Consider the following 15,437-nt stretch of genomic DNA (forward strand, 5'->3'; position numbering starts at 1 on the left):
TTTCGTGAGCTTGATTTAATGAATTCATTTTTAGCTATTTTGTAGTACAAATTTATCCTACCACACATACTACAGCTAATAAGAAAAACTAAAAACGATTGGTCACATCTTTCTTGACATGAGAAATAATTTTCAGATTGGTTTTTTCAAGATTATGATAATAAATAGGATGTTGACAAAGTTTTTTTTTTTTTTTTTTTTTTTCGTGAACTCAATTTAATGAAGTCATTTTTAGTTGTTCGAGGTTGATAATCATAATGCGTAAATTGTAATAATAGAAAAGGTGAAACAAATGCACCGAAGAAAAGGTCAATATTAAAACCATTTCGGAATGTGTTCGGAACGTACCATATTCTGTTCGAAATGTACGAAGTCAATCCCGAACATTCCATCCCTTCTTTGTGGCATTTCCAAAATGTGTTTATGTCACATCTCACCAACCTCTTTTCAACTCCGGAAAATACATTAATACTCAAGTAACGGTGTTTTAGTGTAAATGGTCATTTTATTAATATGAGAAAAGCTAGATCATTTTTGTTACTTTTTTTTTTCGTAATGTTAAGGGGGTGTTTGGATAGGAAAAAAAATAAATTGTTTATTGTTTATTGCTTAATCCCACTGCGATAAGCAAATTTAAGTGTTTGGATAGAAGTCTTTAAAAATCAGCTTATTGCAGTATGAATAAGCTAAATAAACTAATTTTAATAAGCAATGGAGGGAATGTTTATTGCTTATTAATCATTTTACTCATATAAGCTTTTTTTTTTTTGTCAAACACTTAAAATGTTTATTACTTATTGTTTATTCTCACCACAATAAGTTATTCAAAACACATTTTAAAAAAATGTTTATTCCCACATCAATAAACAAATAAGCAATAAGTTAATAAACCAAAAAAATTAAGTTTTGTTAATTTTGTGTAAGTTTTGTTAATGTTGTGTTATTATTTTTTGGATACAACATTTCATCCTAATCATGAAACATAATTATTTCAAACCTACAATTCTACAAATGGGAACACTACGGAAAATGAAAATAAAATAAAATCATTGGGCTCCTAGTGTTGGTACAAGTTGTAATGCCGCAGAAACAACCGGAAACAATATGAATTCTTTAAAGATTCAATGAATGTATATGCAACATGCATTTAACATCTTCTGCGATGGTTTAGGGGGAGATGCAGGCAATGTATTTGTAGACTAAACCTCACTTTTACATACATGCACCCCATATATATGTACATATATATAGCCCAGAAAACCTGTAACACAAATAAGTATACGCTCTTCAACAAATTCACAATTTAGGTTAAACGCAATAAAATCTTGAAAAAAAAAAAAATCAATCAAGTACTACACTTTTTTGATAATTTCTTTGTGCTTTTCGGTGGAATATCAGATTCTCTTGGTGGGTTATTCCCAGAAGTTACAAAGATGCCTACTTTGGTTAATTACTGTGGTAAGTTGCCCTAAATTTCGTGTTCTTGAAATTTTCCAATTGGGGGTTTCTTGGTTTCTTGGTCAAAGATTGAAACTTTTAGTTAGATCTTGATGGGTTTTTTTTAAGCGGGATGGTTTTCATTTCTGGGTATTTCTTAAATTTCTGAATTATGTGTTTTTTCATCCATTTTTGTTTGTTTATGTTGGTTAATTGACATGATGAACCTAAATATTTTTCAACTTTGAAGCAGTTTTTAGAGTTTATCTTAGTAGAATGGACATAAAAGATTTAATAAACTATTCTGTAGGGTTTTGTGATTATCTATTTGTAACCCTAGATTGTAGTTATAGTTTAGTACAAAGCATTGACCTTTTAGAGACCATTCTTGATTCTTCAACTATAAATACATGTAAATCTTGAAATTTGCTATTATGAGTAGCATAATCGTTGAATATGAAACTTGGTGCATCGAATGTTCTTTTGAGGATCTAAATGGAAGGACTGATTCTATTCAGGGCTGATTTCCGATTGGATGAACAAAGACTATTTTTTGCACCGAACCGTCTGAATGACCATTTTACCCCTGGATTTTGGAATCTGATGGTTGTATAGATAAATAATGTCTGTTCGGATAAAGTATAATGTTTATGTTGTGCACCGAATGACCATTTTACCCTTTTTCTGAATCTAGTTTCTGATGATCTGATGTTTGCATTTATAGGTGATGATAAACATCATACGGGAGGATCATTATGTTCCATGGATTCAAACCGTTTACTTTCCATTCTTGATGTTTATAACCACCCTTGCAAACGTTCACGAATCAATGATTCATATAGTCTTTTTTCCAATAACAAAAACAATCAATCAATCGAAATCCTCCCGGATGAATGTCTTTACGAGATCTTCCGGCGATTATCTGGCGGCAAAGGGAGGAGTGCCGCCGCCTGTGTCTCACTCCGGTGGCTTACCCTTATAAGTAATCTCAAAACCTCAGAAATTATTGATAAAGTCAAAGTCAAAGTCAACAACGAGTTTTCATATGATGATGAACAAGAGAACGATGGGTATCTCACGAGGTCTTTAGAAGGAAAGAAAGCAACCGATACAAGACTTGCTGCCATTGCGGTTGGAACATCTGCCCGAGGTGGATTGGGCAAGCTTTCGGTCAGGGGAAGTGATAAAGTGACAAGTGTTGGATTTTCAGCGATTGCCCGAGGCTGCCCAAATCTTAGGGTTCTTTCTTTATGGAATGTTCCCATGATTGGAGACGAATCTTTAATCGAAATCTCCAAATGCCAATTTTTAGAAAGTCTTGATCTTTGTCATTGTCCTTTAATTTCCAATGAGGGTTTAATTTCAATAGCCAAGAACTGCCCAAATCTGTCTTCTTTGACAATCGAATCTTGTAAAAACATTGGAAACGAAAGCCTTGAAGCCATTGCCCGGTGCTGCCCGAATCTACAATCACTCACCATCAAAGACTGCCCGAATGTTGGTGACCAAGGTGTTGCTACTCTTTTTTCATCATCTTTGGTTCTTACAAAGGTAAAGTTTCAATCTTTAGATATAACGGACTTATCACTAGCGGTGATCGGGCGATACGGGAAGTCAATTACCAATCTTGCCCTCACAAACCTTCGAAACGTGAGCCAAAAAGGTTTTTGGGCGATGGGTAATGTGGGAAATCTTGAATCTTTGATGTCCTTAACAGTAATTTCGTGTTGTGGGATCACGGATTTGAGCCTTGAAGCGATTGGAAATGGTTGTCATGCTTTAAAACATATGGTTCTTAAAAAGTGTTGGTTTTTATCCGATAAAGGGTTGGTTTCGTTTGCCCGAGCTGCCCGGTTTCTTGAAAGCTTGCAGTTAGAAGAGTGTAATCGGGTAACCCAACAAGGGATTTTGGGTACTTTGTCGAATCAAAACTCAAAGATGAAATCTTTTTCGGTTGTAAAATGTATGGGGGTTATAGATTTAGACGAAAAAGCCATTGACTTTTTCGAAAAAAGTCAATCTTTACATTCTTTAACAATCAAGAATTGCATCGGGTTCGGAAACAAGAACTTGGAAATGATCGGGAAGTTATCTCCAAATTTACATAATATTGATCTAACCGGGCTCTCCGGAATCACCGATTCTGGCCTTTTCGACTTACTCAAAACCCACACCGCCGGACTTAAAAAAATCAACCTTACCGATTGCATAAACTTGACCGACAAAGTGGTGGTGGATTTGGTCAAGATCCATGGCGGAACCCTAGAACTACTCAATCTTGGCGGGTGCCGGAAAATCACCGACGAAAGCATGGCGGCAATCGGAAGAAATTGCGGACTTCTCAAAGATCTTGATGTTTCGAAGAGCGGAATCACGGATTCCGGTGTTTCTTGGCTGTGTTATGAAGGGAATATGAGGTTGCGGGTTCTTTCTTTATCGGGTTGTATGGTTTCGAATAAAAGTATGTTGTCTTTTGAGAAAATGGGAGAGACACTTGTGGGGTTGAACCTCCAAATGTGTAATTTGATTAGTAGGAGTGCGATTGAGTCACTTGTGGTTAATCTTTGGAGATGTGATATACTTTCTTAAGTGAACCGGTTAGGGTTATGGTCCGGTTTTTTTTTTTTTTTTTTTTGGGCTCATTTTGGGGTTGGTCAAACGTGAGATGGTTGACTTTTTGTACGGTCAAAGTCAAAGAAACAATTGGGGTTGATTTTGGTTAGGTAAAACCCCAAGTTGTTTAATTGGATTTAAGTTCTTATTTCCCATTTTTTGTGTTACACTTTATATTAATTATATTTATTTATAATACTTATTGCAATTCGCAAAGAATTAAAGTACACATTCCAATAAATCATCAACAATTCAAATGAATAAAAGACATTTAATTTTGAAGTAAAAGAATATCAACGATTCAAATAAATAAAATATAATTTTAAGTAAAAAAGAAACACGCATGGTTATAAAAATACATTAGAATGTCATTTTTACATATTTACAATGTTAAAGAAACAAATTCCTACTTAACCTTTGTTCCAAATAATCTCTAGAACAAGTTACCACAAAGATTGATCCATTTGGGCATCTAATCCCTTTATCAACTTTTGTCCAATTCCTTGCCTTTTCACAAAGTTCTCCTAACCTTATATCAACATACCTTTGCCACTTTCCATACCCACAAAAATGGAATCCCGCAAATCTTTATTTTTGTGGGTTTCTATGATCGTTTTCATATTACATTTCAAAACTTTATCAGTTCGAGGGCTTGGGGTTAATTGGGGTACGCGTGCATCACATCCTTTGTCACCTAATATTGTGGTGAAGTTGATGAAGGATAATGGGTTCGATAAAGTTAAACTGTTTGAAGCCGAGCCTGAGGTTTTGGATGCGCTTAGAAATTCAGGACTTCAGGTTATGCTCGGGATTCCTAATGATTTCTTAGCTCCATTGGCTAGTGGTGTTAGGGTTGCTGAAGACTGGGTGGCAAAAAATGTATCTGCTTATGTTTCACGTGGAGTTGATATAAGGTTAGTTATATGTTAAAGTATGAAAATTTTATTTTTATTTATTAGCGTTTAATAGTTGGACTTGCATTGTTGTATCGAATGCATCGATCAAATCAATATTTCAATGATCAACCACTTTCAGCAGTCTGTTTATTGATTAAAAAATATTAAAATTACGGATAAATTTCTTCGACCTTTTACTTATTTTTTTTGTATGATGATTAGAACACTTGTATTTTGTGACTAAATGGAATTAGTATTTTGTGACTAAATGGAATTAGAAACAAATGTATAACTTTTCTATTACATTATAGAACTTTATATATCATGATGTTTCTTATATTTAACTAATTATTCATATAATTACTTATTTGTATGAAATCATTTTTAAGTATTAAAGGTAAATAACAATTAATCCAATCATAGTAGACAATGTGACGTATCTATTTTTTGAATAACAATAAAAATTGTTTTCTATTTTGAAAATATTGTTATGATATAATAAGATGAATAAAACAAATAAAAATAAGAGTAAAATAAATAAACAAATGATGAAAATAGTCGAATCGAATACATTACTATTTCTTGGATTAATCTAATAATAAGATGATTAAATAAAAAATAAAATAAGATTCTAAAATAAAAATTGTTTCTAATTTGAAATTTTTGATTTTGATTTTTATTAGGTATGTAGCAGTTGGGAACGAACCCTTTCTCAAGACCTACAAAAACATGTTCACAAACGCAACTCTCCCGGCTCTCCAAAACATCCAAGCCGCCTTAATAAAAGCCGGTCTAGGTCGTCAAGTCAAAATAACAGTACCACTAAACGCCGACGTTTACGAAAGCAACTCCGGCGTCCCATCAGAAGGTAATTTCCGGTCAGACATCCACAGCCTCATGATCTCCATCATCCAATTTCTAAGCGACAACGCAGCACCACTCACCATCAACATCTACCCTTTCCTCAGCCTCTACGCTGACCCACATTTTCCAATCGACTTTGCATTCTTCGCCGGAACAAATGCTCCGGTGGTTGATGGAACAATTTCATACACAAATGTATTTGATGCTAATTACGATACCCTTGTGTGGGCCCTTGAAAAGAACGGTTTTCCAGGGATGCCGGTGATCGTCGGAGAGATCGGGTGGCCAACTGACGGTGACCAAAATGCGAATTTAGGATATGCACGGAAGTTTAACCAAGGGTTGATAAGCCGGATAATTCAAGGACAAGGGACACCGAAAAGGAAAACACCACCGGATGTTTACATTTTCGGGCTTATCGATGAGGATCGGAAAAGCATAGACCCTGGTAATTTTGAACGACATTGGGGAGTTTTTAATTATGATGGCACAGTCAAGTATAGACTTGACCTAGGAAGTAATAATAGGACGCTTGTGTCAGCTAAAGGGGTCCGGTACTTATCCCGACAGTGGTGCGTTATGGCAGAGGGGGCAAGTGAATCAGACCCTAATTTAGCTGATAGTGTGAAGTATGCGTGTACTTATGCAGATTGTACAAGTTTAGGTTATGGTTCTTCGTGTAATGGTTTGGATGCGCGGGGTAATGCGTCGTATGCGTTTAATCAATATTTTCAAACGTTTAATCAGCAAAAGGGAACATGTGATTTTCATAATTTATCCATTGTTACGAAAATCCAGCCAACGATAGGGATGTCGGATTGTAAATATGAAATTATGATTGATGTTGGGAAGCATGAGAAGCCGCGGAATCCGGTGACGTCTATGGCAGCACTAGGGTGGAGATTGCAAGATTTGAGTTACTCCGGTGTGGTGGCGGTTATATTGTCTTTTATCATTAGTTGGGTTTCATGAGGAGTTTTAGTTTTGAATCTTGTACATCGTATTTCTACTTTATGTTCCACTTGATTTATTTGATCAAAGATGAATAATGATTTCTGTCGCGTTTCTAATTGTTTATTGGTTTATTTAAGTTTCACTAAATCATTGACGTCCCTACTGTTTTCGGTTTGTACCAAAAAGCCCTTCAATTATATTTAATCACCAAAAATGTATTCAAATGACTGCAATCTTTTGTTACAAAAATAGATTATTATTTTAATAGTATAGTTTTGCAACCATATAATACATTCACATAATGGATCAAGAACATCAACAAGAGTCACGCTAACACACCCATTTAAGAAATCCACCAAAGCCTATTTCGTCATATCAACTATATTATAACTAATTACATGGGAACATATAATTTTGTTTTAAAATTTTAACACACCAACTCTAAGTTGTTGTTTTTTTTTTTTTTTTTTTTTTTTTTTTTTTTTTCTTTTTCCATTTTCTCGACTTAATATAAAGGAAAATGGAAGATTTTTGACTTAACAAGTCATAGTCCTAAGTAAAGAATTCTCCATACCTTCTTTTGGTTTCCAAATAATGTGGTCCAGTTTGTTACAAAAGTTCTTGTAAAACTGCAAGTCAAAAGTACACGACTTTAATTTCATCATATTTAACTCAATAATTCTTTATAACAATATTATTTATTTATTTTTAGAATGGAAGAAAGATATATATTGTTTACCTTATGGTATTCAAGAGTATCTCCAGCAGCTTTTCGCACATCCACCATAAAAAGAGATGCTGCAACTTCAAATACCTTCATAAAAAGATTATTAAATTAACATAACTTAACAAAATAATATTCCAAGTGTAATAAAAAAAAAATGAAACGCAAAAGTTTTAACTTTTACCTCTAAAACAACCGCAAATTGCCCCACTCGATTCACACAAGCTCCTTCGAGACGCATCTGTAGATTAATTTGTGGAATTTAAATTATGAAAAAAATATATTAGAAAAAAGAAAATGATGGAAATTTAAATTTTGTATAACCTTGTAGCCATGTGTTTGGACCTTGAAACCCAATAATTCCGCAACCACTTCAATTGTTGAAATTATATCTTTTGCTGGCTTACGTGACACAAATCGAGTTTGTCTCTTTACACGATCCTTTAAAAAAATAAAAAAAATAAAGAATCAGGTATTTATCTGACATTGGACTGAGACTGAGACTGATGTACCTGATGTCTGTCAAACAAGGCAGACAGGTTTAGGCCTTGAGACAGAGTGATCATTTCAAACGCGTTCATTAGTAAAGGGCCGGTTTTTTCTTCGGATTTTTCAGTTACGTATTGATCCTGTTAAATAAAAATATAAAGTCCAAATTTTAATAATTTATTTTTTAATATAGTTTAAAAATAATTTCTGGATTATGATATTATGATTAAACCTCTATCCCATTAAAAACTGCATGAACATCGTCTAAACTGACATCAATGTCTTCTCCATGGCTGATAGATGTGTAGTTTATTTGGAACCATGGGTGTTTCTTTACCCCATCAATCCCAATTCGCTGCATGGGCAAAATGGTCATTTCACATGTAAAATGAATATAATAATTAAATCAACTCCTTACAGTTTTAGGGTTTGGATCCAGTATCCTATTTATTAATGACTTTGCATTATCTGGGAACCAAAAAGGATATGAAACCTCAGCAGCATTAACCTGAATATAAAAGATTATTTAATTGAGTTGATTATAATAATATAATATATAACAGAGTGCTTAAATTTTTATGAGCCCATAAATAAATATAGTGGAAAGTACACAGAAAAGCAATTCTACTTGATTTGACCTAATATTTTCTGTAGTGATTCAACCAGTATACCTTTTTTGACAACTTCAGCCAATAAATATATAACATGTGACAAAATTATAAATATTTGATGATTGAGTGTTAACCTTTTTATACAAAGTTGGCAAGTCTGATTCCTCAAATGGAAGGTATCCAGCCAAAATGACATAAAGAATGACTCCACATGACCAGATATCAGCAGCAGCACCATCATAGCCTTTGTTATTTAAAACCTGAACACCAAAAAAAGTTGCGTATTATAAAAATAAAAACCAAGAAAATTAATAAAATGGGAAAGATGAGATGTATGATGTACCTCAGGTGCAATGTAATTTGGGGTTCCACAAGTGGTATAAAGAAGTTCAACACCCTGAAAAGAAATCACATCAAGAGATGCTTTGATGGAATGGAATGAACAAAGTAATGGGAATGGGACATTCCATTCCATTCCCTCTTCAATTACCATATACCAAACACTACCTAAATTCTGCTTACTTGTTGTGGTAATGCACTGAGTCCAAAATCAGAAACCTTCAGCTTTCCTTCAGAATCAAGAAGAAGATTTTCAGGCTACATTTTACAAAAAAGACTGTTAGCAGAAAATAATAATAATAATAATAATAAATCTTTTCACTATTCTAAAGTCTAAACCTTTTTTCTCACCTTTAAATCTCTATGATACACACCCTTTTCATGGCAATATGAAACAGCATCAATAAGCTGTTGAAAGTACTCTCTAGCTTCCTTCTCAGAAAGCTTTCCTTTGTGCACCTGTAACCAAGGGTATAAAGGGAAGAGGGACAAAAATTGGTTTCATGAATGATGTCTGTTGATTAACACATATCAGTGTTCTATCCAATGGGGTAATGGACCTTACAATTCTATCAAAAAGCTCTCCTCCATTGATGAATTCCAGTATTATGTATATCTTTGTGTGGCTTGATAAAACCTGACCAAAGGAAAATCATGGCATCATTGGAAAACTCTTATATAAAGAAATGTAATATAGGATCAAATGTATTGCATAAGTTTTAAATATATATACCTCATGGAGTCTCACAATATTAGGATGCCTCATCATCTTTGTTATTGAGATCTCTCTTTTAATCTGCAAGTCAGCTGAGAGAAATGAGAATATTTGCAAATACAACAAGAAATAACTACAAAAGCAATATAAGTGAATAACAAGATAAAGCTATAATATTTATATAGATAAGTGAAGGACAATTTAAATTGGTACTAAATATGCAAAAGATACAAAGCCAAACCTGATCCACCATTTTGTGCTTGAGTATTGTGCTTTTAGCAAGAACTTTAATGGCAACTGCCTCACCAGTCTCTGTATTTTTTGCAAATTTAACCTTTGCAAATGTACCTTCACCAATGGTTCTACCAATCTCATATTTTCCAACCTTCTTTGTCACTCTTTTCATCTTTCCCACAAGGCTTTCAACATTCAAAGTTTCTATCTCCACTGATTTGATAGCTAGCTACATGGAATCACAAATAGTTTAACAAGTACAAGTATTTAGAATCAAATTTAAAAAAGTAGGCTCTCATTACTACTATGATAACCAACCATCTCCAATAACATCCACAGAAAATGAAAGATGCAATCTGTCAAAGATAAAGCTACTATAGGCTTTAGCTACTTTCACACAAGTCAGGGGACAATTTTCTATCAGCACATATATTTAAGTAGGAAAAGTCGAGCACTAAAGTAGTATTACCAACTTTCCATGATGTCATTGATAATTATTAGTACTATTAAATGTATTCGATCATTAGAAACAAACGAAATTCACCTAGTGAAATGTGATAAATAACAGAAATTTAGCAAAAAACCATACCACAATTGTAACATAAGTCAATAACAAGACCTAAATACTCGCTCCAAGCAGCGAGATAAAAAATGATATCATCAGCGAATAGAACCCTCATATACAGGTAATTTGTAATAGACATACATGGATAGTTTAATCACAAGGAATTCTAGAAATTGAGTAAAACGCACTTACAATTTAGGCGCAAATCAAGCAACAATTGTATAGTTAGAGATCCGAGAATAGTACAGATCACCAAAACGCTCAAGTCTCCGTCAAATGACTACAATTGTTAGAACAAGAGATATGATTAATCGCAATTGAAATTCTCCTGGGCAATAGAAACACAATTTCAACAAAAAAAAATCATATTAAAATTCTAATAGAAACAGTTGAAACCATCACCTTATAAGTCCCTAACTACGCATATACATAGTTTAATGCTAACGGATTTCAGAAACGGTACAAAACGTCGTACACGGAAGAGCACGAAGGGAGATGCAGCGGAGTTGGAATCGGCGGTTACGGTGTAGAGCTCCGGCGAAACGAGTAACCGAGCTGTTAGCTACAACATGGAAATCGAGCCGACAATTTAATTTGATGAAAGTCGCCGGAAAATGAGATACATGTTTAATGGACTTTATAAAAGGATGACGATTAAAAAGGACACCGATTCAAAAATGTTTTTTTTGAGTACACAAAATATTATTAAAATATATTTATTATTAAAATATATTTTTTGTAAAATATCAACGAAACAAAATATTATTAAAGTATATTTTTTGTATCTAAAATACTAATAAAATTCACAAAATACTAACAAAATACATATGTGTTCAAATAAAATCTTATGATAACCGATTATCTTAGGTAAACGGAAAAATAACTAAAAAATATAATAAAGTTTCCAAAATATTCAAAAAATATCATTATTTTTTTAGTATAACAAATATCTTTAAAGTATATCATTTGTACACAAAATACCAACGAAGTACATATTTTAGTACAAAAAAATATCATTGAAATTTCCAAAAAGTTCAAAAAAAAAAAAAAAAAATCATTGTTGTTTTTTCAGAGCGCATTGTGTTAATTTGTTGTTTCCGGATTATATAGAACACAGTTATCGGAAATTAGTCACCGTCGTACTAGTTCACACCAGTTGTGTACTCTTTTTCATTCAATCATTTGATCAGTTTGTATCTAAATCCATATTTATGAATTCTCATGATATAACGTCACACTCATTTCTCCTTTGTGTCTCTCTTGTGTCACAACACTAATGAATAGTTAACATTGATGTATAATATGTGTATTTATATAATGTATATATGTTTTAGGTTTGAGGCATAAATGTGATCTGGAAGCAAGAATGTTTACCTAAGGTTATTACCCACTTACTTCTCTTGTTACCATAAGAACGATCGAGTGAAGGAATGAAAGAGATTTTCACAATTGTTGTCAACTGATATGACGGTTCATGATCTCCGATGATTGTGTTCAACATAATCCGACAGGAACGCAGTTAACAAAAAGTGTGATATTTTTTAACATTTTGAAAATTGTCCATGCACATGAAGTACCTGGTTACCACAATGTTTTATTTGAACACATGTGTGCTTTGCTGATATTCTGTGTACAAATAGTAATATTAATGATATTTTTTGTACTAAAAAACAACAATGGTATTTTATAAACAATTGGAAACTAGATCACCTACAATAACCGGTAAAATAATATTTTATGTACTAAAAAATGATAATGATCTTTTATATATATATATATATATATATATATATATATATATATATATATATATATATATTAAACTTCGTTACCTTTTTAAATTATTATTCCTTATAAAATCTTTACTATTATAAGTTGTTATATATTTATCTCACCATTGAATAAACTAAAAATAAAAACAAAAAGACCTAAAGAGCTACAAGAAATGGCTTTTGAATTAATAGTTTTTTTCTTCTTTTTTTTCTTTTTGAATCCAACAAATTTTTTTTAAGACAACTTAAAAGCACATATAAAGTTTACCAATTGTGGAAGGATTTAATAATGATCATAATTAGCAATCATAATACTTTTTAATCAAAACCTGTCTTTTAACTTTTGAAATTTTTTATTGAAGAACAAAAAGAGCTATTCTCTTTTTACACTTTCTTTTTCGACAAGACCAAACTTTTGATTAGTATACTAAAATAAATGACAAGACAAAAGCACACAAACATTTTTTAATTATTATTTTTATTTTAGAAAAATTACCCTTCTAATATATTAAGCTGGATCGGATATATATTAGTTGGATCAGATCAGATAAAGATTCAAAAGTTAGGCTACCAGTTATGGGTTAATATCATGCGTCTTGGGCTGAGGTGGCGTGCCTCCCCACGCGTGAACACCGCCTCCAAATCCGGTGAGTTGATTGTACCGTGGCTCCGGAAACGGAACGAGACGACGAATCAAAAGCTTTCTTTTGCAACAGGTGGATTTGGGTGGGGAAAAGGTCATTTTGACCATTTTGTTGCTGTAGCCATTGCACATTAAAAAAACACATCACAGTTGCAGGTATAGAAATGGAGGAATGGAGACGTCAGGAAGGAGACATATTTTCAACAATTGTCAATTATAGTCCTTTGAGTTTGGGTCAAAAACAGAAACAACCTCTACTTTAATTTTCTTCCTCAAAACTAGTTTATAAAATGTACAAATTCCACAATAGACTTTTATATATATATATATATATATATATATATATATATATATATATATATATATATATATATATATATATATATTAAAGTTTTCAATAAAAGGAATAGTAAACTTACTTATTTTTTGGTAGAATTGATCTCTACACTTTGCTTCTTATCTTTTACTTATTTTGATATTTTTGGTCCTTACAATCAATATTTTTACACATTTTAGGAACCTTTTAATATTTAAAGTTTGACCACAAAATTTTAACGGTTTGACAACTTTGAACCATTTTCTAAAAATTTGTTAATTCCTACCCCTTTAATTCTTTAGTCGTTTTGACACTTCTGATCATTGCAGTCAAAACTTTTACATTTTTTCATAAAAACATGAAAAAAAAACGTTTCATGGAAAAGCTCGGGCTTTTCATTCTTGCACTTTCTACGTTTGTAATATTTATCGATTCGGAAACAACATTGAAAGTTTTTAACCCCCGCGTAGCAGGGGTAACCTTTCTAGTATATATATTAAAGTTATGAAAAATTTTAACAATACTTTGTTGTTTTGATTGGTTGAAATTTATTTTTTCAATTAATGTTACAACATTCACCATTCAACTTTATACTTTTGTTCACAAACAACCATTTCACTTTTGTTTGAATATTTCATAACCCTCGCTTTTTATTACATATTATTAGTATTTAGTCATATTAATATATTTTTGGTAGGAATGATCCCTCAACTGTATTTGAGTCATTTTAAAGTTGCTTCCTTTTTATCTTTTTTGGTCCCTCTACTTCCGTTGGTTATTTGTGGCATTATAGGTTCCTATGTTTTCGTTTAATTGTTACTTTATTAGTTTTGCTTACAGATTCATTGATGTTTTTTTATTTCTTATTTATTTATTTATTTATAGATCAGTTAAAGAGGGAATGAATGAGCAACTCAAACTATAAACATTTTCAAAGTATAAACAATGGAAAAAATTATCGCATCCAACCCCCACAACGCGGGGGTTCCCCATCTAGTTATTATTATTTTTCTATGTTTGTATTAATTATGTTTTTTATTTAATTTAATGTACAAATTCCACCCTAGACTTTTATATTATTATTATTATTATTATTATTATTATATACATATTAATTTTCAGTACTTTTATGCACAATACCTTATTCTTATTGGACCGTTTCAAATTCTGCAACTTTTCTCCACCGTTTCATGTATTACTACTTTCAGTTTCATCTCTCAAACGTATCCGTCTTCCACCGCTTCGGATTTGATTTTCCCTCCTCTCTATCGTGCCTCCGATGACGACGTACGGATAATTCCCCCGGTCGCACCGGACTCGGAGTTCCATTTACGACATCCAAAGATCAAGTTCATCCGTCTCCTTCAAACATCATGGAATCAGGCTGGAAAATCCTTGGAATGGATCCGTCAAGTCCTTTCGAAGAGGATACGTTAACTCTCTCGTACTCCTCAGACAACCAGTGCATCCAAACAGCTTACATCCTCCATCTCTCAATCCTCTTTCTATCTAACCCTACATGTCATCTGTGACATCCCCAATTTCACAATCAGAAAAGACCGATTTGTTTATGCTTTGTTTTTAAAATCAGACTAATCTTATAAAGAAAACAGTTGCAAAATTTGTTCCCAAAACAAAATATGATAAGAATTTATCAAAGCATTTCTTTAAATAAATGTATTTTTGCTATATAACAAAATTTCGGGATGTCATGTTCAATACAGACCAAAAGCATAAACATAACAAAAATAGACCTTACAACAGTTATTCATAACTACTGGCCTATAATCCAAAATCTCTCGTTATGTCAGCCAACTTATGCTCTCGTACCATAACCTGTAATACAAAGAAAACTGAGAGGGTCAGGTTTTGGAGTCTGGTAAGTATACAGGGTTTTCAACCCACAATAATATAATTATTATATTCAATTTTCAAACAATCAATCCAATTATCCACCCTCATTATCTCTATTTATTTCTTAAAGATTTATCATAAGAACCGATTACCCTTCTCCCATTCATTCCTAAGGATTGCCCTAAGGAACCGACACAAATTCTAGTGCTACTAAGGTTCTTAGATTACCTCTGGTGAATACGCAGTTCATAATAATTAATGAACACCTAGTTCAAGAACACCTAATGAACACTTAGTTCCAATATTACCAAATGAACACCTAGTTCACAAACACTTAATGAACACTTAGTTCAAATATCCCTGATGAACACTAAGTTCAAATATCTAATGAACACTTAGTTTGAATATCCT

The 15,437-nt window shown here is 32.5% G+C and overlaps 3 protein-coding genes across 4 annotated transcripts; 2 read left to right on the forward strand and 1 right to left on the reverse strand.

Annotated features, from left to right (window-relative positions):
• The first annotated feature begins 1,135 nt into the window (after positions 1–1,135).
• Positions 1,136–4,246, forward strand: LOC145006100 (EIN3-binding F-box protein 1-like). The gene is made up of 2 exons (XM_078965198.1): positions 1,136–1,458; positions 2,162–4,246. The coding sequence occupies exons 1-2, from the start codon at positions 1,434–1,436 to the stop codon at positions 4,024–4,026; spliced, it is 1,890 nt and encodes a 629-aa protein (XP_078821324.1). The 5' UTR covers positions 1,136–1,433; the 3' UTR covers positions 4,027–4,246.
• A 315-nt stretch (positions 4,247–4,561) lies between these two features.
• LOC145003974 (glucan endo-1,3-beta-glucosidase 5-like) lies at positions 4,562–6,850 on the forward strand. Its single transcript, XM_078962879.1, has 2 exons — positions 4,562–4,964; positions 5,630–6,850. Exons 1-2 carry the CDS (start codon positions 4,621–4,623, stop codon positions 6,780–6,782), a joined length of 1,497 nt encoding a protein of 498 aa, XP_078819005.1. The 5' UTR covers positions 4,562–4,620; the 3' UTR covers positions 6,783–6,850.
• Positions 6,851–6,999: 149 nt separating this feature from the next.
• LOC145003975 (CBL-interacting serine/threonine-protein kinase 24-like) lies at positions 7,000–11,085 on the reverse strand. Of its 2 annotated transcripts, XM_078962880.1 has the most exons (16): positions 10,844–11,085; positions 10,634–10,721; positions 9,884–10,105; positions 9,661–9,723; positions 9,493–9,564; positions 9,279–9,386; positions 9,111–9,185; positions 8,932–8,985; positions 8,723–8,848; positions 8,396–8,485; positions 8,210–8,332; positions 8,001–8,117; positions 7,813–7,929; positions 7,673–7,729; positions 7,504–7,578; positions 7,000–7,393 (listed from the first exon to the last, which is right to left on the reverse strand). In XM_078962880.1, exons 3-16 carry the CDS (start codon positions 10,046–10,048, stop codon positions 7,301–7,303), a joined length of 1,335 nt encoding a protein of 444 aa, XP_078819006.1. In that variant the 5' UTR covers positions 10,049–10,105; positions 10,634–10,721; positions 10,844–11,085; the 3' UTR covers positions 7,000–7,300. The 2 variants fall into 2 exon arrangements, with proteins under 2 accessions (XP_078819006.1, XP_078819007.1); XM_078962881.1 differs by lacking the exon at positions 10,844–11,085 and having other exon boundaries at positions 9,884–10,101.
• Between the last annotated feature and the right edge of the window lie 4,352 nt (positions 11,086–15,437).

Source organism: Lactuca saligna, chromosome 7 (genome assembly GCF_052625555.1).
Source record: "Lactuca saligna cultivar CGN05327 chromosome 7, ASM5262555v1, whole genome shotgun sequence".
NCBI classification, from domain to species: Eukaryota; Viridiplantae; Streptophyta; class Magnoliopsida; order Asterales; family Asteraceae; genus Lactuca; species Lactuca saligna.